Source organism: Gavia stellata, chromosome Z (genome assembly GCF_030936135.1).
Source record: "Gavia stellata isolate bGavSte3 chromosome Z, bGavSte3.hap2, whole genome shotgun sequence".
NCBI lineage: Eukaryota > Metazoa > Chordata > Aves > Gaviiformes > Gaviidae > Gavia > Gavia stellata.
This window is the reverse complement of record NC_082637.1, coordinates 66488307-66512009: the sequence shown is the minus strand read 5'-3', so window position 1 is coordinate 66512009 and position 23703 is coordinate 66488307. Positions and strand designations below refer to the sequence as shown.

At 42.5% G+C, this 23703-nt stretch overlaps 1 protein-coding gene across 2 annotated transcripts in view; it reads right to left on the bottom strand.

Moving 5' to 3' along the window:
- KCNN2 (potassium calcium-activated channel subfamily N member 2) overlaps nt 1-3737 on the bottom strand; it is a 73389-nt gene extending 69652 nt beyond the window's left edge. Inside the window, exons 1-3 of one of the 2 annotated variants that reach the window (XM_059833953.1) lie at nt 3716-3737; nt 2244-3418; nt 1838-1933 (exon numbers count right to left, since the gene is read on the bottom strand). In XM_059833953.1, the coding sequence (XP_059689936.1) occupies nt 1838-1933; nt 2244-3418; nt 3716-3737 (1293 nt within the window). Of the gene's footprint in view, nt 1-1837; nt 1934-2243; nt 3419-3715 lie in introns of those variants that run through there. The other variant, XM_059833954.1, reaches the window with a different exon arrangement.
- Nucleotides 3738-23703: the final 19966 nt, after the last annotated feature.

Below are 23703 nucleotides of genomic sequence, written 5' to 3'. Positions count from 1 at the left end.
TGATACTACGACCTTTCCTTGTAACAAGCTCCTTGAAAAAGAGAACTTCCTTTTCATTTTCAAGATGAATGACAGAGCCCCTTGAAGCTGCAGCTCACTTCAGGCCCTGCCACGACTACTGCAGTTTTCGGTGTCTCTCAGACTAAAACGTAGGCTATGGCTGTTTTGCTGGCAGGTATACTTGTGTACTGTACTGTCAGGCAGCACTGAAAACTACATTAACCTTGAATAAGTCACATGATTGCATAACTCCTTCCATGTAGTCACATACATGAGGAAGTTCTTTAAAACAGTCAGGTTTTTAACTGTTTTTTAACACAAACAGTTTTTTAAACCAAACACAAACAGAATTACAACTTCAGTTTTCTAAGGTTCTTTTTTCTGATCCATAACACACTCCTAAGGAAATGAAAATTTGTAACTATTTACTTAAAAAAAAAAACCCAACCAAATCTTGGTATAAATATTTAGGATGAGCTGATGCATACAGGGACCTACAACTATTTTGTTGTCTTGCATAAAATTTTCCATTTAAAGTTTCTGGAAAATGCATAGAGTAATTCAAATTTTTACAGAGATGTTTTTTCAGCTTTGCTCTTCATGCCTCAAGCACCACTTGTGGGAAGATACACCAGAAAAGAAGGCTCCCACATCGCAGCAGCGCCGATTTATTTTTATACAGATAAATAAACCTCTTCATGAGTACTCCAGTAGTTTATAGAGATGCTCTTTCACCAGAACACTTGTTCATTGAGTACAATATCATTAAACAGCTTTCAATATCTTTGATATTAATGCAGAGAAACTGGGTTCTGAGCCAGGAATGGAAGTTTTGCATGTGCAAGGACTGCACAACAGGATCCAATTTGGCAGAGTCTCCAGTAACATAATACTTTTCTAACATTACCCTAAGTAGGAGACTATGGTACCATTTCACATTGAAACTACAGCATTCATTTGCATAGAAGCAGGGTACTATACAAGTCTTAATTTTTTTTTTTTTTTTTAACTGATTGGTACCAGTGGAAAAGTCTTCTTTGCCCTTGAAAGCTGTCATTTCAGCTTGTAGCTTAAGATATTTCTAACTAACCTGGAAAAGCAAAAGCATCAATGTATCTATGAGTAAGGTATTTTTCCCTTCAAAACTTTGAATTCTGTTGTATGTTTCATTTGAGCTGAAATGCCAAATTTTAATTTTTGGTCAAAAAAATTACTACTTATATTAGAACTAGGTCCATCGGACAGAACTTGTGACAGTGTTTGCAAAACTTATTCTACAGCTTTGATCATTACATTCCTCCAACCTTTAGCCCTATCTTTGTTGACAGTTTTCCTCTGCCACATTCCTAGTGGCTGTGCAGCATTAAATACAAGTCAAATGTAAGTCTTCCGCCTCCTCTTAAACATTCTCCTAGAGTACGCTTGTATCTGAGACAGCGCAGTGAAGATTACATACCTTGCACAGCGAAGATAATTAACCTTGCCGTCAAGAGAAAACGCACAGCATGAAATCTATTCATTGGGAAATAAGAGACTGTTGCTGTACATCTGCCACAGAAGACTGCTGGCATGTCACCGAGAAAGCATGTTATAACCTCAGGGCTAAGCGATCCTATAGCACAACGGCAGGCAACAGTCCCTAGCAGGCAGAGCCAGCCGTGTTTCTCTCCAGGGCCGAGGTCGCTTGACCGAACTTCGGCAGGTGCATAGAGATCACTTTTGCTTTCTGAACCAGTGGGATGTGCCGAGCACTCACCACCACTGCGCCCTCAGACAAACGGCCTCGCGCCCCCAGCTATGCCAGCAATGCTCACTGACCCACAGAAGGAAACGTTACCTGGATTTCCCTTGCATGGTACACGATGATGAGCCCGAGCAGGATAATCGTGGAGAGGCTAATAAGGCATTTCAGAGCGAGGGAATACAGCGACTCCTGCAAGAGAAAGACACCGCCGTCGCTCAGAGACCCACGCGCAGGGGCCGCTCCCGCCCCACGGCCACCCGCGGCCCCCGGGAGGGCCGCCTAGCCTCACGGCGCCGGGGGCAGAGCGGGGACCAGCGGCACCCCGCCACATGCCGGGGAGCGGGGGGGGGGGGGCGCGCCGCGGGACGGGGACGGGACGGGACGGGGGGCGAGCAGCCCCACCGCGCCGGGCTCCCTGAGGGGCCGGGGCCGCCCCTCCGCGGGGCCGCGGGGCGGCCGGACCGGCTGCCAGGCCGGGCCGGGCGTGCGGCGGCGGTACCTTGGTGTAAGCGCCCCAGGAGAGCTCGGTCTCGATGACCATGACGACGATGCCGAACATGCCGAAGATGAGCGCGTAGTCGCTGAGGCGCTTGCGCTTCTCGAAGAGCGCCCGGCGGTGCCCCAGCTTGTAGCCGATGTTCTGGTTCTTCTTTTTGCTGGACTTGCCCCCGCCGTTGTTGGCGCCGCCCGGGCCGGGGCCGGGGCCGGGGCCGGGGCCGGCGGGGCCGTAGAGCGCCAGGTTGTTGGAGTTATTGTGCTCAGGCTTGGAGACGACGATCTCCGGGGCCGCGGGGGTGCCGAGGGCGGCGGCGGCGGCGGGGCTGGCGAGCGGCGGCTGGAGCGGCTGCGACTCGGAGTCCAGCTCGTGTAGGTTCCTGCGGGACGAGCTCAGGTTGCTGAGCGGCCGCATGACGCCGCCGTTGTACCTGCAGCTGCTCATGGCTATTTCGGTGAAGGGGTTGCTCTCCCGGCGCTGCTGCTGCTGCTGCTGCTGCTGCAGCTGGTGGTGGTGGTGGTGGTGGTGGTGGTGGTGGTGGTGGTGGTGGGTGCTGCCGCTGCTGACACTGCTGCTGGGGCTGGCTGCCTGCTGCTGCTGCAGGCTATGGCACTGGTGGTACTGGGGGTACTGGTGAGGCTGCCTGGACGCGCGGGCATGGCTGGCGGGGGTGAGCTCGCTGACGTTCAGCTGGCTGCCCTGCCGGGAGGAGGCGGCGGAGGACAGCGGCGAGGAGTGCGTCCGGAAGGCCCCCGAGAGGGGCGAGGAGGCACGGAGCAGCAGGGGCAGGTTATCCCCCACGGCTGCCGCAGCAGCCCCGTAGTAGGCGCAGTTGTTGCACTGGAGGCATGGGCTCTGCTGCTGCTGCTGCTGGAGGAGGCTCTGCTTGTCCTGCCCGTGCTGCTGCTGACAGTGCGGCGGCGGGCGCTGCTGCTGCTGCTGCTGCTGCTGCTGCTGCTGCTGCTCGGGGCCGAAGCCCGCCGGGAACTGCCGCGGCGCGTCCATGCCGGGGCCGTTAAAGCCGCAGGAGGACCGGGCGGTGGTGCACCCTGCGCAATGCGTTATGGTCGGCAGGGGAGAGTCCTGCTGCCGCCACGAAGGGCCCATCCCGGCTCCCGTAGAATCCAGCCGCCGCGTCCGATTGGTCGGGCGGACCAAAACAAGGGGCATCACGTCACCTGAGGAGGGGGGGGACAGGCCGCGGCGTGAGGCGGCGGGGGCGGCGCAGGGTCCCCCCGCCGCCCCGCCCCGCGCGGGGATCCCGCCTCCCGCCCGCGCCGCGCCCGCAGGTAAGGGCTGCCCTCGCCCTCCGCGCCCGCCCCAGCGCCCACCCCGCCCGCCGCGGGGAGCCCCGCGCCGCGGAAACCCGGGGGTTCCCGGGGGCGGGGAGCGCGCTCGCTCCTGGGATCGCCCCCGCCAGCAAGGGGCCGCCGCGGAGGGGCCCCCCGGCTCCCCGGCTGCGCGCCGCCGCTCACATCTGCGCCGCCTCCGGAACATGGGCGCCGCGCTCCGGAGCTGTCCAGCGGCGCCTTCCGCCCGCCGCCGCCGCCGCCGCCGCTCTCGCAAAACACCGCGTCGCGTTCGCGCCCCTCCGCCGCCGCCCTGCAAAACACAGCGTCGCGCTCGCTCCCCTCCGCCGCGCCGGCGGGCCCGCGCCTCCCGCCGCCCGCGCCGCGGCCCTGGGCCGTGCCCGCCGCCTGCCGCCGGAGGGAACGGGGAGAGGCCGCGGCCCCCGCGGGCTGCCGTGGGGCCGGGTTGCGGGGAGCCCTCCCCGGCACATCTCGGGCCTGTCACGGAGCGCGGGGGCGGGGGGGGCACTTCTGTCGGCCGCTCCTTCCCTCAGCTGGAGAGGGGAGAGTCGGCCGCCGGGGTGTGAGGCCACCAGGCGGGACACCGCAGGCGGTGGTTTCGGGCCTGGAGCCCTGCGCCGCCGGGCCGGCGGGAGCTTTACCGTGAAACGGGGTCGGTGTCACTGAGTATCTGCGTTCCCCTCCGGCTCCGGATTCCTGGCATGAGGTGCAGTCCCTGCAGTTGGGTGGCTACTACCATTTTGCCTTTTCCCCTTCCTTTCCCTCCCAAACTCTCACTGAAAAATTCATTCCCGCAGCTCCCTTAGGCAGAGTAGTGTCTGCACCAGGTAAAGTCTCTTTTCTGCATTTATTTAAGGGAAGATTCTTTAAGGGAAGAACCATGAAAATGGTAAGTTATTTACCTTGTTACAGCTGTGCCATTCTTGTCACCTAGGTGAGATTATAAGAGGGGTTTCTTTTTTTTTTTCAGTCAGGCTGCACTGTCTACAGCTTGAAAAATCAGCTGCAAAATGTAATAGCATGGAAGCTTTCCTTACATCTTTAACTTCTCTCTGATGTCAAAGTTCGCTAAGCCTTTATAGGATAAAAGCCTAGATCCATATGATTTCTGTGTGTCACACGACATTCAGTTTCCTTTGAAACTCTACACCCTTGAATGGTTTGCATTTTAGAAATTTGAGTGGGGCACTGTCAGTAACAAAGTCTTTAAATATGCTCTGCTATAAAATTTCAGTGACAATTCCTAACCAAGGTGTACCTTTTAAAGCAAGCACATATTGCACACGCACAATCAAACAACCCTCACTAATGTTTTAAATATCACGGTTGTACAATATAGGTAAATTACTCAGAGTGACCAAAAATTAAAATTCTTTGAGTATATTTACATAGCATAGGTTATTTTAGAAAAAGCACCCATAAATAGGCGTATGTGTGATATACAGCATCATAATGCCTTGTAATAATTCACAATTTGTTTAACAACCAAATTTTGAATAAAAATCCACACACACATTCTTGCATGAATGATAAAGCACTTTCCAAATAAATCACTCGGTGTTTTTAGGTCATACTAAAGTGTATTTGGATACTCTCCATTGCACTCAGTTCTGCTGAGCACCAAAGACAAAAAAAAAAAAAAAAAGAAGATGCTTTTATTTTTAAGAATGAACAGTCTGTTTAACACAGCTTCAGATCTTCCATTGTTTTTTTGATAAAACATGATGCGATAATTCTGTCTCACTGGTCCTATTTTGCCTGTGTTCTCACACACACACATGAGTTGCATGGATCTTAGAAAATGAAAATCTTAGGAAACCCGGGCTTTTATCACTCTGTAAATAAAAGTCCAGTGCAAATGTGCTGTCAGAATATATGTTTTGTGAACTAGTTAAAGATTTAGATAGGCCTAGGTAGCATCTTTCCTTTTCTGTGCATGCCGTGTCCTTAATGTTTGCTTAAAGATACTTTCTTTTAAGTGTTCTCCTTAACAGAAGATAAAGTCCTCAGGACCAAGTCTACCATGAAAAGCTTTTTAAGAAATTGGTAAATCTTCATGTTTTATTTAGAAGTGACCAAGGCTCTGTCCTGTAATTTCATCTACTCTGGTCATGCAAGGTTTTATTAGAATTGGGAAGAAAAAATTGATCTTTTTAAAGTCTTGGTAGACTAAAATATATGATAGCTGTGTTCTATATGGGGAAATGACTGCATTTATTTTTCTAATTCATATATAAAAGTTACAAGTCTCAATTTTGCAACATCTACTGCTGCTATCCTATTTATTTGTAGAAGTGGGAAGGACAGTGTTGTTACTAGCTTTTACTGTTTCATCTGATTGCTTGATTGTTTCATTATGTGAATAAACAAATGAATATTCCCGTGTTTAACACAAGAGGTCATACTAATCACACGGCATTTTTGGTAAAACTAATCAACTAGAGGTTTCATTTCAGTTACATTGTGCAACCTGGGATATCTCATCTCAGTTTCAAGGTCTAAAATAAGACCTGTTGAGAGTTTGCATTTTCATAGTTAAAGAGGTAAACCTTCCTCTCTGTGACACTGATTAATGAGCCCGAATAGGAAGATGCTATTTAATCTAACATCTTCCCATGTAAAATAATTTTAAAGTTTGCTTTTAAAAACGAGTGTATTTATTTTCAGAAATAAAATACATTCTTCATGTGAATTGAATTGTTATATTCTTTTGTATCACAAATAAGTTAGCCTGGGCAGCTTGGAACTGCTAAATCATACTAAAGTAGTAACAGTGAACCCTTATGAAACAAACATTATCTGTTTGCAGTTGGGGACTTTGGGTTTTTTCTACCTTTTCATGATATACTGGATGGATCTGCTCTTACTGATTATCATAGGTCCTGCTGCTGCTTTGCCAAAGAGGCTGTTTTTTCACACACACACGTGTGTGTGTACGTGCATGTGCGCATGCACCTTTGTGTAAAGTAAGAGACAGGCAATTACTGCAGATATCATTTGATAATGACGATTATTGGAGATGTTTGGAAAACAATTTTTTTTTCTAAACACACTAATTGCAAGAACAGGATGAATACTGTTGAGCAAAATTGTATCATAGCAGGACAGAAAGCTCAACATCACAGGAAGAATTAGATTTTTGAGAGTAAAAAACCACTCTGAAATATTTGAAGTGCGAGCTAATGGCCAGTCATTTGAAAAGCTCACACAACAACAACCAACGGAGACGCCACACCTGCAGGCTGCAATAAAAGGTATTAGAAGGCTATTTTGGCTGTTACCCTATTGCCCCTACTCATGCCAGACTCTTGTTAACATCATTGAGAATTCTGCATTCATAAAAATGTCACAAAATATAGAAAGATAGTAACGAAAAGGAAACAAAAGGAATGAAAAAAAAAGCCTAGGAAATTCCATTCTGTAACAGTATTTTGAACTCAAAACATACCCTTCACAAGACCTAGGAGTTTCTACAAAGCACTAGAGGAAACAGCCTTGTCCAGTTCATAAAAAGCAAGCGGGTACATAGCTCAGTGCATACACAGAAGGATGCCATTCAGTGAAAGCAGAGTCACATTAATAAAAACAGAGGTAACACCGACAGCAGTAGGGTATCACGAGATCAGTCAGGGGTATCCATGCAGCAACAGAAGTGCTTTGTGAGACAACACCAAAATGACTGCAGTACAGCTGCCAAGACGATGGCGTGGAAACTAACCATATGAGCCACAAGTGTAAATTACCTTTTGCATGCCATCTGGCAGGGATTTACTCACCAGATGTCTCTGACATTCACCCCAGCAACTTCTGTTGTCAGGTAGTTATATGCCCTAACTGGAATCCCACCCCTGCTGTACCTGTGCTCATTTCAAAGACCTTCTGGAAATGTTCCACAGCAGCGGGGAGGGAGAAGAAATACCAAATGACTCTGAGCAGGTAGTACAGCTACATATTAGAAGGAGGCATGCTTTACTGTTTCTACTTTTGATTTTACACTGTTCCACTAATCTACACTTTCTTCTGCTTCTCCAGCATATCACCAATGAAAATGCAGATTCACACCAGTTCAAAACTCTCATCTATTATCTGGGACATAGAGGGTATGAAAGATAAGGACACTGGATTGACAGCTCTAAAATGCTAACCAAAATTTTCAAAAGTTGGGATGTCTTAATTCGTGGGGGTGCAGCTTAAGGAATATCTAGAATTGCTGCACACCTTACCTCCCATCAAGGGGCCTTTTTCAAGGGATGGAGTTTTTTCGATTGTTTTGCTAACAGAATTTTTTATTACTATTAAACATGTTCAAAATATTGGATGGGGTCCACAAAACAGCTGGAAAAAGTATTTCTTCCCTTAATTCACTTTTCCATCCTTTCTGGATATTTTTATAGCACTTGGAGATCACACAAACCTAATGACTTCTTTTCTTGCCCCTACTTTTTTCTGATTATCGAGGGTTACTGCCACCTACAAGGAATTTCTTTGCTAGCTAATCGCATCAGCGTTAAAAATGTTTTGCACAGCTGTTACAGGTGCTCAGCAGGTGACTATTACATTTTGTTTAATCTGACTACCTTTTATTATTCTCACAGAACTACAACTCAGTACAATTACTGAAATGATAACATCATGCAGTATTTCTATTTCAGCCTATGCAAAAGCACAGAGTGACTTTGAGTGGGTGTGGGATTATCAACTGTATGAGCTTACTTTTAACCTTGCAGAATCCAGTATTTGAAGAATTTTGACCCATTGAGTCCCATGAGACAGAGTTTACATCTAAATATAAGATCATACCTTGCAAAGTTGTTAGTGCACAAACTGAAGATGTTAGCAGCAGTTTGACATATGACATAAAATGTTTGACAAATGACATAAAATATGTCATTTCTGATTCATGTAGCAATTGGTTCTAAATAATTAAATTTCATTTGCCCATATTTGAAAAATAAATATTTTTTCCATTGGTACTTTACCATCACTGCTTCCATTTTACCATCAGAGCATAGTTACTATGGATTTGCATTGGCATTGCTGTATCTGAAAAATTCATTCTAGGTTACTTAATAACATGATCCCTTATTAGGCTGTAAAATGTCAGAGATTGGCTTTGCTTTTATCAGGTGACAAATGTGTGCTGTGTATGATTGCTTTCAAATCTTAAATGCACTGTAGGTTCCTCCAGTCAGTAGCCCTCCCAGTGCAAAACATGTATAAAGTGTAAGGTTGCTTCTTTGGTTGTGTTTACTGTGGGCTTTTTTATTTGTTTCTGCAGTCCTGATTCCCCAAAGGACTCTACAATTTCCACAGCACATTCAAATCCTATGTCATGAAAGTCCATTTGCTCGTTGTCATCATCTTACCTAAAGTCTTTTGGATACATTCATAACACACACAAATGTCAATGTATGTTGTGGTCCTGTTTGCAGAAATCATATCTCTAAGAAGTCTGGAAAATTTATACATTTGCAGAACAAATGAAAGCAGTGAAAAGTTGAAAGGCAGTGTCCGATTTCATGTTACCTGCAGTCCTACTTTCCACTTGATATACACTTACTTGTGTGGTTGTTTTCCTAATTTATGAAGTGGCTTATTTGAAGAATGAGTTTGGGACAGAGGAATGGGGCAGTTGCTGTGGGAAGAGCATCTCACTCCTTCATTCCTAGATAGGTCTGTCTGTACCACCTTCTTTTCTCCACTCCCCTCCCCTTCACATTACCCCTCCTTCTCGCCCTTCCCTGCTGCAGAGGAGAGGGGATGCTTACTCTTACGGTACTTGACAGCACTTCTGGGTCAGGTGGTGGAAGACAGGGAAGAGTTCTGCAGCTCAGCTTTTGTCAAAGTGGGGAGTTATTCAAGCGATCTGTGCTTCAAGCCAGGTCTGGCTTGATATGCTCAGCGACTGAGCAACTATTTGAAGTGATATTCCAGAAAGTGCCAAGAAGTTTTATGAAGTTTTCATTCTCTGAAGTATAATTCTTCTCACTTCTCTCCTTTATACCTTATATTGCTATACTACTCAACCAAAAATTAACTGTGTTTTTGAGGAAAGGACTAGGCAGTTTTAATTATAAAAAATAAGTTTAAAAAGAAAGGGCTTAAGTTTTTTCACATAGCCCATAAAATCTTATCCCATTCAGAAAACATTTCTATAACATTGAACTTCCTTCCTTCCAGCTGGGTAAAAGCCATCTCTGCAACCCAATATATCAGATTAGTAGCTCCTGTATTTACAAAGTGACATTTAAAAATACATGTAACACTGCAGACTGCTTTAAAAAGTTAGGATAACCAGACTGTTTCTCAGAGGAAAAACTATAATATTTTTTCATTCTGTCTACAACTTCATACATTCAAAATATATTCTACATTACAGTAGTCTGATGCAGAAATGGGAAATATATGGACAGTATGGTTTCTTCACTCCTGACCAGCATTTTAGATTCTTTACCTTTTTTGGAAGTTCAGAACCAAGTTTGAAATGGAAAAGATCTTCTAGTTTTAATTATGAAATCTCTGCTGTAACTATTATAAAGTATGTCCTAGAAGTTCTTTCTCAGACTAATTTTCCTAATATTAAAAATGTATCAGTGTTCAAGCTGGTCCAAATAAAACTCATTCACAGAAGCCTGTCCTCTGGAGAAGAAAGCCATCCATAGGCATGGTAGGAATCCATTTTTGCCTTTGCGATCATTACTGCAGAACAAACAAGGCACATAGGTAAGAGATCTTCCTGTAGCATCTCAGGATACAGCAATGCAGATGTCAGGCCATGTTGAGATCAAATTGTCACACACTACTTCATAATGCAGTTTCTTTTTAAGGACAGAATTCCAGTATTCAGCCAGCCATGTTCTCTGAAGGGTGGAGATGCAACATCCACCTGCACCTCCACGCACCTTGTTTCGAGCCACCTGACCCCCACTGTAGAGCTCAAGCACATTAGAGGAGTTATCAACCCAGTATGCAGAGCTTGAGCTAGCCACGAGTATGAATTGAGGATAGGGACGAAACCTCAAGACCAGCACTTGACCGACGACTCTCCTATTCAGGAGAACTCTCTCCTGATGGGGTAGGAGCCTAAGCATTTTCTTTTAAACACCATCAGCCATTGTGTTCTCCTCTTAAATGTAAGCTAATTTCTTCCCCACATAAACACAGTAGGGAAGAAAATGTGATTTTCCTTTCTGCCAGCCTGGATGGACGCACACTCATACACCATCTCAGAGAGCAGGTTCTAAAGATCAAGCTGTATCACAGCTGGGTGTAGGGACAACCAATCCCTCCACTTACGGTTGTCTAGCCATGAAATGTGAGGTGATTCATTGGGTCAGACAGAATGAGAGTACACAAGACACATGGATCTAGCCAAAAAACAGTCGCTTTCTTTGGAATACAAGCAGGAATCCCCTCTAGGAAATGAAGAGAGATCCTTTCACAGACCCCTCTCCAAGAGCAGTGTGCAAATACCCACCGAACACCCACAACATCTACTGCTGTCCCCTTTAGAAGAGCCAGGAGCCAGTTGGCCATCTCCAGACTTTCTCATGTTCAGGCCTCTACGGCTGTTTGGGCGTAGTAACAGCGTTTGGGTGCTCGGGGGAGAACACAGCACTTTGAGCCCTAGATCTTAAAGCTACCTTCAGAACTGGCCTGAAGTCTTGAGGGTCAAATGGCAGTTGCTAGAAATTTCTAACAATCTCTAGGTGTTTATTCTGACCTTCAAGAATTGCTTATACTTTACAATACCCCAAATGGTTGTCACTGTTAGTCTTGTGTGTGAAAATTGAGCGTTTCATCTCTTAAGTATCTAGGAAAAGGAGGATTCACTGCAAGCTAATGTCATCATATTCATTTGTCATTCAGTGAACATTCAGTTGTCAGTTAGGGTAAGTTTTTGTCCTGCTGCCCTTCGCATTGCACATAACTGACAGGACTGTCATTCTGAAAGGTGAACCTGCTACATGACTGCTAGTTTAAAGCAATTTTAAGTGTCTGCATGTGCTCTTTACTAACTCTGGAAAGCCACTTCAGCTTTGGCAATTTCTTTTTCAACTTCATCAAGTTTTTTTATGATTTATACTTTATGAGCATGTTTTGCATAACAGAAAAAGGAAAAAAGACTTTATATTTGACATGAAGTATCCATAATTTTATCTATAACATGGGAAGTATAGCACTGATGAAAAAAAAGGCCACATTATAAAAAGTTTGGCTATGTTTATTCACAAAAACTGCCTAGACTATTTTTACTCTGATCTACTAGAAATTTACTCTTTAAACTCCTGAAAAAAACTTACTAATTCAGTATTCAATGGTAGCTAAAAGGAAATGCCACAATTGTCCCTCTTAAATTTTCCTATCTTCTAGACCTAGTGGCCAGTTTTACAAAAGTTAGTAGTTTAGTTCTACTTTGGTTTATTTTTTTTGACTGCCATGAACATGGACAGGTTGTCTAATTTACTATTGAATGGTATGACTTTGCAGAAAGTACACTCCAGGTTATATTTGCCTATTAGATTAGTCAGTGCTACCATGCAAAAAAACAACAGTATCAACAAAAGTAGGTAGATTGCAGAACTACATGTGCTGTGGCAATTCCATAAGGCTAGAAATAGTTATGATGAGGAATAAAAATAACATACTGCTAAATACGTTTGCAATGCAAGTTAGAATGAACTTTTTCACATACCTGGCTGAAACTGCAGTTCCCCCAAAGCTGGATGATCATTTGGGATTTTTTTTCCCCTGACAGTTACATTTTCCACAAAAAAATGGTGTCCGTTCCCAAGCTGTTACATGACAGAAGTAAATCATCTGAAATTTTCTTGGTAAAAATAAATCAATAAAGCCCAGCTCTGCTTTCTCAAATAATCAGCTATTATTCAGTGATACCAATTCACACCCTTTTTATCCTCCCTTCTGAGCATGAGAGTATTAGAATAGAAATTTTTGTATTTCTCCTTCTGAGGCTGTTACATTTAATGTGAAACAAAAAAGTCACAGAATGCAGTCATGCCTTTGAAGTCTGGCAGCTAAGACTTGAAGGTGAACACCATCATTTCTGGTCCTGCACCAATGAATAGCTATCTATCCGATACAGAAAAACACCAAAAGGGTGGCACAGGAATGTCTCTACTCAGAACACCTTGTGCTGTCCTGTGGGGCTGGATCCCCAGGCAAAGCCAGAAAGGGATTGAAAGTCTGCAATGCTCTGGGTGACTTAGTCTAACAATAGGACTACTGAATAAGGGAGAGAATAATGTCACCTACTATCAAATTATTTTCCTTTTATTGCAACAACTAAACCACTTATTTATTTTTTTTTAATTACATGATACTACATCTTGAGAGTTTCTGGTTTCATCAGGGATGAAAAAGAACTCCTAAATCTGGTTAGATGTGAATTTAAACTTCCTAATTTTCCTCCTGAAAAATAAATTATTCACAGTTTTACTCCTTCCAACTTTGTTCAACTCTGTTTCAAGTGTAATGCTTTCATTTCTACAGGCAAGTATTTACACAGACCAGATGCATGTGCCAGAGAATGTTTGTTCATGTCTTTCTACAAAAGTATCTCTTTGCAGATGTAAACGTATATTTTGTAGACATAGTCTGAATGTTTGGTTTTGAAAACTGTCCTAGAAGACAGTGACAGATGTAATTGCAGAATCTAGGTCAGGATGATAAATCTACAGCAAGTGAAATACAGGAAGCATTTATAAAATGCCATACAATTATAGGTGTCATTTTCTAGTGAAATGTAACGGCTTACCTTTGCAGAAAGGTGGCTGCTGTATGGTAGGCACAAACTCTGCCAATATGTTTGCATCTACATGTGCACCTGAAACTTCAGGGCTGCAAGCAGATTGGGAAGTTAGGTGCTGAAGCACTGGAAATGGATACACAGTTCCCACATGGAAGGGAAGAGTGGCACTTCTGCCTATGATGTGGCAAAGCATGAACCTGCATAAAAATGCCCCCTAGTATGCTCATAAACAATTTCTTTGTAAGTGGCTAAAAGCCTTTCAAGTGGATCAGTCTTGCTTATTGGTCTCTGGTCTGTAATGTGAAAGTAACTCATGACAGCGGAGCTAGAAATGAAAATAAGACAGCAGTCGCTATGGAGGAATACTGGAACTATAGAGATGAACTGTGAGGTGGAAAGAATGGTAATGAGGGATAAAAAAAGCTGCAATTCCAAAATAGATGTGACAGCAGATGTTTAAAAAAAATCTGAGACATGGGAATTGAAAAGTGTAATTACAACAATAAGAGGTGATATTTGGCCAGAAATACAATATACATACAAAATAAATTGTCTAAATTCAATGTGCCACCAGCACTGAATTTCTTAAAGTGCAAGAATATCAGTAATTAAATGCCAATGATAAATTCTGGGAACAGATTTAATCCATGTAGAATACGAGTAAAATTTTGGCCTGAGTCCTGGACAACGAAGTTGGCTTGCTGATGTAAGATACATGCTCTTTCAAGAACAGTTCTACCAGCAATAAGATCTTGCCACCTTTACAAGCTTGATCTGTGTCCTCAGCAGATGGAGGAGATGGCTGACACGTCCCTCCTCTTGTGCTCAGCTTTAGAAGGCGGATAAGGCCTGTGAGCACTGGAACTGCCCCTCTTTGTAATCTGTGGGGAGAAGGCAGTGCCAAGGCTCCAAGTTTAGACAAGTATCCTGTCCCTGACAGGAGCTAATTAGAGATTCAGTAGACAGAGAGTGCTAAGGACTCGGCACTAGATACAGGGATAATCCATCCCCCTTGCTAGTTCTTACAAGGGCAGGAGAATGGTGATGCATTCAGGCTGACTTTGAATGACCTGGGTGACAGAAGTCTGGTGTGGAAAGATCGGTCTATGTGGAGGGAGGGACAACCATAGCTCTGCTGCTGGCAGGAGCCCCTTTCCAGTGCATCTCCCTGGCGGGGAGGTCATGCCTCTCTGATCTCAGCTCTGCTCCATAGTAGTTTTGTCAGTGATGGCTATGACATAATAGGTGGGGTTTCTTTTCCAAGGTCTCTTATTTGAAATGCTAGATATACATCTAAACTGATACCCCAGCCACCTTTTAATCTCTCTGAGCTAAAAGCTCAGACTTACCACGACAGTAATTTGCAAAGGTTCACATTTTATGAAAAAAGAATCCCATTATAAATGTTGAATATTCACATTTCTAAAATTTCATTTACTTGCCGCTGGCTTTTCTGGTAAGAGAGAGAAGACACGGGTCCTGTTCTGTTTTTCTGTAACATGTATTTTATTTTTAGGGCCTTTTATTTAAAACAGATTTTAAAACACTTTTTTTTACATAACGCTGTGGGATGCAGGTATTTAGAAAACCACTCAAAAAAGCTAAGTGAGGAGGGCATGTAGTATGTTTTTCTTACAAGCGTTTTCTATGCCTTGCCAGTGGAAATGATCCCTGTCTCAGCCTCTAGCACTGAAGTGCCTTTCTTGAAAGGAAATGCCCAGTGCAGCACTTCAGAGAAGAAGGCTACTGCATTGCCTTCAACATTATTAAACTATTCTCCTTATTATTCTTCATCCTATTACTTATGCATCTTTGGCTGTGACTACATACTGAAACTGTTCGCTGAGCTACTTGCAGTGGTGGGTTACATTCCTACCTCAGGTGACTTTGTAAAAGAAGTTTAAAAAATTGTCCATTTATTGCTACATTAAAGCAGTAGTTTCCTAAGGTTCTCAACTATATATTATTTGTCAAAGCCACATTTATCTACAATGTCCAAGCAAAGAACTCATAATTAGCAAAGACCAGCTCACCCTAAAATCGTTTATCCAGTGAAGGCATGTGCAAATATTCACCCAGTTTACTTTCCAGGACCCTTACAAATGTTCGGGTTTTTCTAAATGTATGTGTAATAGAGCAGTGCAGTCAAGGGGACAGATTTGTTTCTGCTATACCTGTGAAGAATATGGCTCAAGCAGTCAGCAAGTTATGTCAAACTCTTGGAGGCAGTGTGCCAAATCTTTTGGAACTTCTTAGCTGATGTATTTTGCCAAAATGACAATTAGATCAGGTGCTGAGCATTTCTGAAAATTAAGCCAATTACTATGATACTGACAGATTTAGTACTCTTTCTTAATTCTAGCCCTAACATTTATTTTTTGTTACTAGGCAGAAGAATAGTGCAAGTATTCCAGACCTAAAGAAGATAGTGGCACAGTGGCAGTGCGAGCAAACACAGGCAATTTCCCTGGATGTAAAGACTTTTTCTAAAATAGTATAAATAAGACAGTGTCTTTTGTAAGGTTATGGAGAAAATGGATACCAAACATGTGCTTAGTGAACCATCTGAGAAAAAAGTATTAGGATGATCAGTAGTTTTGATTTAGGACGTCTGTTTTTCATAGTGCATTCATTCTCTTGTAGCATTAAAGTAAGAGTATTAAATAGATATAGACATCATATTAAAAATAGATTACTGGAATTATGCTCATTCAGGGAGGAGGGAAATATGAAATTAGACGTACTGGAAAACTGGAAAGTACTTTTTCAGTAACATATGAGAGTGGACACAAATAACACATGCTGCGTGAGAAGAACTTTCAAGGAGAAGCCTGAGAAATTTGTATCTAAAATTTGAAGAACTGTGCACAATATTATTCGGTTTGTCCACCTGCTGTAGCGCTCTTGCATTTCTGTGTAGAGATTGTATAAATATGTTTACTGCATTGAATGAATGAAACAGGCAAGGAGATTCAAAGCAGAAGACTATCTCTACTCCTTACAGAAAGCAAATCCTTAATTTAGGTTTATTATAGTTGTCTGGCACAATATAGCCTCTTAGGAATCTCCAAAAATAAAATTACCTGATAACAATTTTCTGTCATTCTAGAAATTTCCTATGCTAAGCAGTCATCCCTTTGCATGTGTTTTACTAAAGAGAATCCCTCTGATTTTGGCTAACTGAAGGAAGCTGAAAGAATAAGGTCACTGATGAATTTTAAGAAGTTTGACAACAATAGGCATTAAACTCTGAATAAATAGTTAATGATAATGAATAATCATTAATTGACTGCTAGCATTTTTTCCCCACAACTCTTGCATATAGGAATAATATTTATTGCAATACCATTTCCAGTCCATCATGGATGTAAATATCCACTTTTAGAATAAACTACGTAAAATTATTCTCCTTTGGCAAGGGGAATATCAGCATTTTTATAACTTCTGTTAAAAAATCCTTTTGCATTGTCTTAATTTTCTCTGAATGCCTGCATTCGCTGAGTATCTCAAGAGAAATCTTTGGCCACTAAATTGCCCATCTCCAATCAGCTTTTTCCAGTGATCCAGTTTAGCAGTAAGTACATGACCAAACTGGGATGAAGATGTGTCATAATCCTGATACCTGAGAAATGATAAAGGATCAGTGAAGCACAGAAAACCATCCTGGGCTGCATCAAAAGAAGCGTGGCCAGCAGGTTGAGGGAGGTGATTCTCCCTCTCTACTCCACTCTTCTGGACCCCACATGGAGTACTGTGTTCACATCTGGGGTCCCCAGCATAAGAAGGACATGGACTTGCTGAAGCAGGTCCAGAGGAGGGTCACAAAGATGATCGGGGGGCTGGAACACCTCCCCTGTGAGAACAGGCTGAGAGAGTTGGGGTTGTTTAGCCTGGAGAAGAGAAGGCTCCTGGGAGACCTTTTAGCAGCCTTCCTGTACTTAAAGGGAGCCTACAGGAAAGATGGGGAGGGACGCTTCATCAGGGATAGTAGCGATAGGACAAGGAGTAATGCTTTTAAACTGGAAGAGGGTAGATACAGATTAGATACTAGGAAGAAATTATTTACTGTGAGGGTGGTGAGACCCTGGAACAGGTTGCCCAGAGAAGCTGTGGATGCCCCCTCCCTGGAAGTGTTCAGGGTCAGGTTGGATGAGGCTTTAAAGCAACCTGATCCAGTGAAGGGTGTCCCTGCCCATGGCAGGGGGGTTAGAACTAGATGATCTTTAAGCTCCCTTCCAACCCAAATCATTGTGTGATTCTACGATTCTATGATTGTCAAAAGAAGAAACTAATAGAAGACAGTCCAGGTTAGGAGCTCAACAAAAGCTCACGATCTTATCTTTGAAACTATGTTTGCTTCGTTTTAGAAATTAATTTGAAACGGTGTTAGATGAATGCATGTTGTGTATCCTAGAACACCCTCTCTCATTTCAAGATTTGCCTGTTTTGAATAGCTGCTCAGTAGCTTGCATATTTTAAGTTCCCAGTTGCAGAATATTTCCTAGTAGATGGATTTCTTAATCATGATTTACATTAATAATCTCTCACCTGAGTACGTCTTTACAACAATTGTGTAAAATGATGAACTCTATTAAACTAGAACCTAAACAATGTAACTCTAAAGCATTAAACCAGTGAAACCCCTCACTACTGAATACCCACTCAGCTCCACAGAGCATCAATTAACCTCTGTGACAAGAACTAGAGGTTCAAAAACTGTAGCACATCAGCGACAGAAATAAATGCTGGATTTCTTAGCACTGTAATGGTTCTCTGGTATCTAGCCACTAATATAATCCAGAACCTTTACTTGCTGATTACAACTAGAATCTTTACACAGTACACTGAAAGAATTAGTCATTTAACTGTGAAATTGAGAAGCAACACGTGAACCTGATCTAGCCAGTAGACAATTGCCATCTGAGGGATGATGGCACTACATGAAGTAAGATACCACCATACAGTACACAGGATAGACTCCCAGATCCAAACTGTTTCCCGGGGCACAGTGTTCGCCTCCACTTCCTGCAAAATGGAGGGGTGGTGGAAAAGGGAGGAAGAGGATGCAGCGGGGCCTGTGCCATTTTTCACCTGCTCAGCACATGCCCAAGATGCAGAACAAATAGAGTCAATATCTTACTCTGCTTGATGAGTTTTAATCTGTATCTCTCAGCTCAATGCTTTAGCCACTAACCTAGAGGGTTTTCTGAACTTGGACTCTTAACAGAATACACTTTAAACACTCTTTAGTACAAGGACTGGAATCCAGGCTTCCAAGTCCCAAATGACTTCCTCAGTCATTATTCTGTAGAGCTTTGCAATGGCTATTTAATTATTCTGTTCAACAGTAAGAGTAATTGAGAAAACCTTACCCTATATTCTGGCAATTAGAGAATTCAGCTCAGAGGGATTTAAGATTTTATCACACAGGAGAGAACTACAGCATGGTCTCTCATATGCTAGGGGACAGTGCTAGGCCCTAAGATTGTTTAATAAGTGAATTTGTGGGAACAGATAGCAGCACCTCTGTTTTGGAAGGGGCAGTGAGGGAAGGAGTGGAACTATATGGCAAGTTGCAAAAATGCCTGCTGGAGTTGGCCACGGTAATGAGAGAGGTTGAAGAAACACTCAAGGTCAGTTTGTTCTGGGCAGACGTAGACATGAGCTGGGGGCTTAGTTGATTATTACATGTAAGATTTTAGTCCTGGGCATGCCCCAAACCAAGTGGCTCGAGAATAGTTACTACTAGAAGGTAAATAACCTGTATAAATAAGTAGCAGATATGATGCAGGTCTTGAAGCCTTCAGTCTTGATCTTACATCTTTCAACAAGTCCCCCATAAAGAAGGGATCCGGACAGACAGTTTGAATACCTATCCCATACTGATTCCTCAGTAAAAGACAATATGGGAAAAACAAATAAAGGAGGGAATATCAGCCAGTATTTACCTATGCATTTGGTGATTCGAGATGAAATAGCTGAATTACTAACTGCAGAATATATAACCTCTTGCTGAAGACTGCATCACCAGACAGCTGGCAAATGGCCAATATGATGCCAAGGTTCCTGGGAAGATGAGTGGCACACTACAGACCAGTAAACCTGATGTTGGGACTGCAAAACTGAATGAAAACTATAATAAAAGATAAAAGTAATACACACATGGATTGATATGATTTTGGGAAGGAATCAACTTTTTTATCTTCCCCTTAAGGAGGGGCCCTATCTAAAAATCCAGTGGATGTCCTTGAAATAAACACAATTGTGTTAACAAGGGATAACCATTTAATACACTTGGATTTTCAAAAGGCAGTTTAGTGGGACCCTGAAATCAAGTTGTCTTTGCAGTAAAGAGTTATTACTCCATTACTCCCCCCGCCCCATATAATTTTTCTTAAGCTTTAAATTAGATTGTTATGTGGCAAGATCACAGCACTAAAATTTACTAAATCATTACTGAGGCAGAATAGCAAGTCACTTCATCAAAACATTTCAAACTCATTCATTATAAGTGTTTTTCTTTCTCTCTGCATATACACTTTAAGATAATATTTGCAAGTACTAAAAGGATGCATAGCAGCCCTGATAATCTTACTGCTCTTCCACCAAGGCCCTACTGTAAATAAAAAAGGAAAATAGCAGCTGAATATGAACAAACTTTGCATTAAAATACAGCATACCTTTATTTTGCCTGTTGTGAGGGTGTGAGTCATGTAGCAGGAATACCCCTGCTGAGATGGCTAGGTGACTAGTCAGTAGACAAAGAGAGACACTGCTCCAACAAACCACTCAGGGAACTAAATCCTGGAAAATCTTTTTTGCTCTGATTTTAGGGGAAGACCATTCACATGACTGAGTTAGCTGGATAATCAGAGCAATTAGATTTTGAAGTGAACAATAAATAGCCTTTTATTAAAACTGATAGTTTCATCAAGGATGATAGACAGAAAGGTTTCTCCTCCTCTTTTGTATAGCGTATTTTTTTCTCCCTTTCCCTGTCACTCTATATGCATACAGTAACAATAGCTTGAGTTTTATATGGAACTATATGCAAATGCAGGTTGATTTAATTGAAAAAAAAAAAGGGGAGGAATAGGGTCCTTGAGTTATTTTTGACTGACAGCTGGTCAATACTTTTCATGCAACATTTTTCTTCACCTTCCCAAAAGGAATCTTATGCCTAACATTTGTTTGTCATGGGCAAAAAAAAGAAGTTTCAGATTTTAGGATTTTATTCCCTTTCCATTACACTCTTATGTCCTTCAGTAAACTGAATTTGGGAAGCAGTTTTAGCTGACAATATTGATTTCAATTATACAAAGAGGGAAGATGTAGAAGGATTATTGAAAGAGGAAGAGGAAAAGGGGAACAGTGTTGAGAAATGCTGATCTCACCAAAAGAGAAGCACCACTGTAGTGGAGATATTCAGTTAATGAAAGATAAGCCAAATCCACTCTGTATATTAATTTCTCCTTTGAATTCTCTCTCTTTCATCTAACGGGAGTAGCATTAGTAATCTACACAAAAATGATCGTGCTTTTCTTGTAACCTTATAAATGTAAGAAAAATAAAGGAGAAATTAAGAAATTGAACTTCAACATTTGCAGCTGGACTACTTATATCCAATCTATAAATATCTAGGATATTGGTTTGTAGTCCCTTTGTTTTATTGTACTTTCTCACATGGCTAAGCCAAAGACAAAAAAGGATCTATTTTAGATTTAGTTACAGCTTTTGCAGCACACAGTATTGTGGAAAAGGACAGCTTTCTACTTCGATACTGCTTCCCATAATATTTGTACTTTGCAGATGAGCTACAAAAGCTTTGATTTTAATTTGGGGGAGAGGAACTGAAAATTACTGAGGCATCAGAGAACTGGATAATCCTTCTAGATCTCTTCTTAGTAGATGGAGTTGGGATCTGGATGACACAGTATGTTTTTTAATCATGTAATATGTATAACCATACCTTATGTTCTTTTGCTTAATTTATCACTCTGCTTTCTGATAAGTGCTTTGCTAAAGAACCTAATCTTTCTGTATCTTTTAGACCAATTTTTTTGCAGAAATGGTTTTAAAGTTTGTCTGTCTTAGTTTTTGATAGATATACTTGCCACTTTAAAAAGCCCTGAGCTTCAGAACATGCTGAGAATCTAGTCTCAAGTATCAGTCCTTGTAAATGCAGGAGGTTGAGCACCGAAAGCAGTCATTGCAGGCCTGTGAAAGTCTTGGTCTTACTACCTGTCCTGATGCAAGGAGAAATATCAATCCCTATATAAAATCCGTATCGGAATTGTGTTTGAGCCTAACTTTTAGTCCTCTGTTTTCTGAAGTATGTAAGCCAAATTCCTCACCTCAAAATTAAATACTTGGTAGCATCAAATGCCTATGAGAGTGAGTGAAAGGATATTCATTTCAATAGATGCTGAGTCAAACCTCTGTGTACAGTAATATCAGCTACCTTACCCTCTCTGTATCTGTCACATTTAGCACGCTATGTTGTGAAGCCACTCTGGTGTCAGTGCTGAGCATTGCAAAAACCTAACTTTCAGGTAGTGGAACCCAACCTTAAGTACCTAGGCTCCCTGTGCAGGAGAAAGAGGTATTTCCAAACAGGATCCACAAGAGCTAGCTAATAGGTAAACACAAGTGTAAAAATGTACTTTAGTTGTGTCCCGTTCCCCAGCTTAGTAAGTGTCAGAGGTGAGGACCTCTCTCCACTTTGAATTCAGAGCCTGAAACCTCTGCTGAACACACATCAGTATATAAGAAAGCCAGAAGCAGAAAGCTCCTACATCATCGTGTTGGGATTAGAAACTCATCTCCTACCTTTTGCAAAACCTCCCAGACTAATATTTTACTGTCTGCATCTCTCCCCTGCCAAAGCATTGAATAAAGTCTTTGAGGAAGAAAAAGAAGAGAAATGGAGCATGACTGTACAGCCTATGGGCTCCAGCATTCAGTGAGGCAGGGATTCCAGAGCATCACCTCCACCTCCTCTTCCAGCTGTGTTTTGAAGACAGCAATGTTATATTTCATGGAAGTGCAGTCCCCTAGATTTTGCACAAAGTGTGCTGTATGAAAGCCTACCAGACCACTACCTCAAAGTGACTGATGAAGTAACATCTAATTTCTGCGTCCAAGTGAGATTATGCATTAACTGTTCAGCAAAGATAAGAAATGCTTCCTGGTGTAGGAAACATTTAGAGACAGAACTAAGGTGATTGTGGATTAGGTCCTGTGCATTAGCTCTGAACAGACCCCTGAAGAGCTCCCAGATTTAAGTTAGTCTTTGTGAATACTTATCATATTTTGCTAGTTGCTTTCAGGTGGACAAGGAGAAGAAAGGGTATAAAAAGCCCTCCTGTCTTGTGTATCTATATATCAACACAACAGCAAAGCACAGCTGCAGTCTTGAGCTCCTTTGTGTTGCCATTTCTTGGCATGCCTACATTGCTCCAATGATTCAGAGTCTTCCTACATTTCCCATGTGGCTGGTCCCTAATAAGAAAGAAAAGACAAAATAGCCATGGTTCATTCGAGGTCTCTTATTTGTGATTCATCAGCAAAAGCTTTAGGGTTTTTTAAAAATAAGTTTATTGAACTCAAATGAGATGGCTAACAGCAACAATGATTCTGTCTCTGCTGGTGTAATATCCCCAGTGTTGAATTTTAAGTAATTATGTGTATTTGACTGTAGTCATCCTTCCAGCTGCTCTTTTTACCCCATGAGAGCTGTAGATCTGTTAATGCAGATACAAATTGAATAAGCAAATTGTTTGTCCAGCCAGCTCAGGTATGTCCCACAGCCTTGTTCCCTGCACTTACGGTCTCAAGGAAAAATTTCTTTACTGAGAGAGTGGTGAAGCATTGGAACAGGCTGCCCAGGGAAGTGGTGGAGTCAACATCCCTGGAGGTGTTCAAGGAATGTGTGGACGAAGCACTGTGGGACATGGTTTAATGGGTACGGTGGTGTTAGTTGATGGTTGGACCTGATGATCTTTTCCAACCTTAGTGATTCTGTGATTCTGTAAGGTAAGCAGCAGAAGGAAGCAAGCCCAAGTCTGTCTCACCCCATTAGTGAAAAAATGCCCTAAGTCTCACTGCTCTCCAAAGCTTCTCTTTTAGTCAAGCATCTTCTTACAGTCACTTGTGATTCATGGTCTGGAGTTGCCTTTCTGAGGTTGGAACCTATCTCCTTTTGGAAAAAAAAAAAAAAAAAAGAGCTGACAAAAATAGACATAAAATGCAGTTTTAGAATATTTTTTTCCAGGACTTGGATTCAATGCCTCCTCTGCTTAAGGCAATTTTCTGGGAGAGCCCAGGTCACCCTGATCTAGGCTGGGCCTGGGGACAGATGGCACCCTCAGGCTTTCCCTCT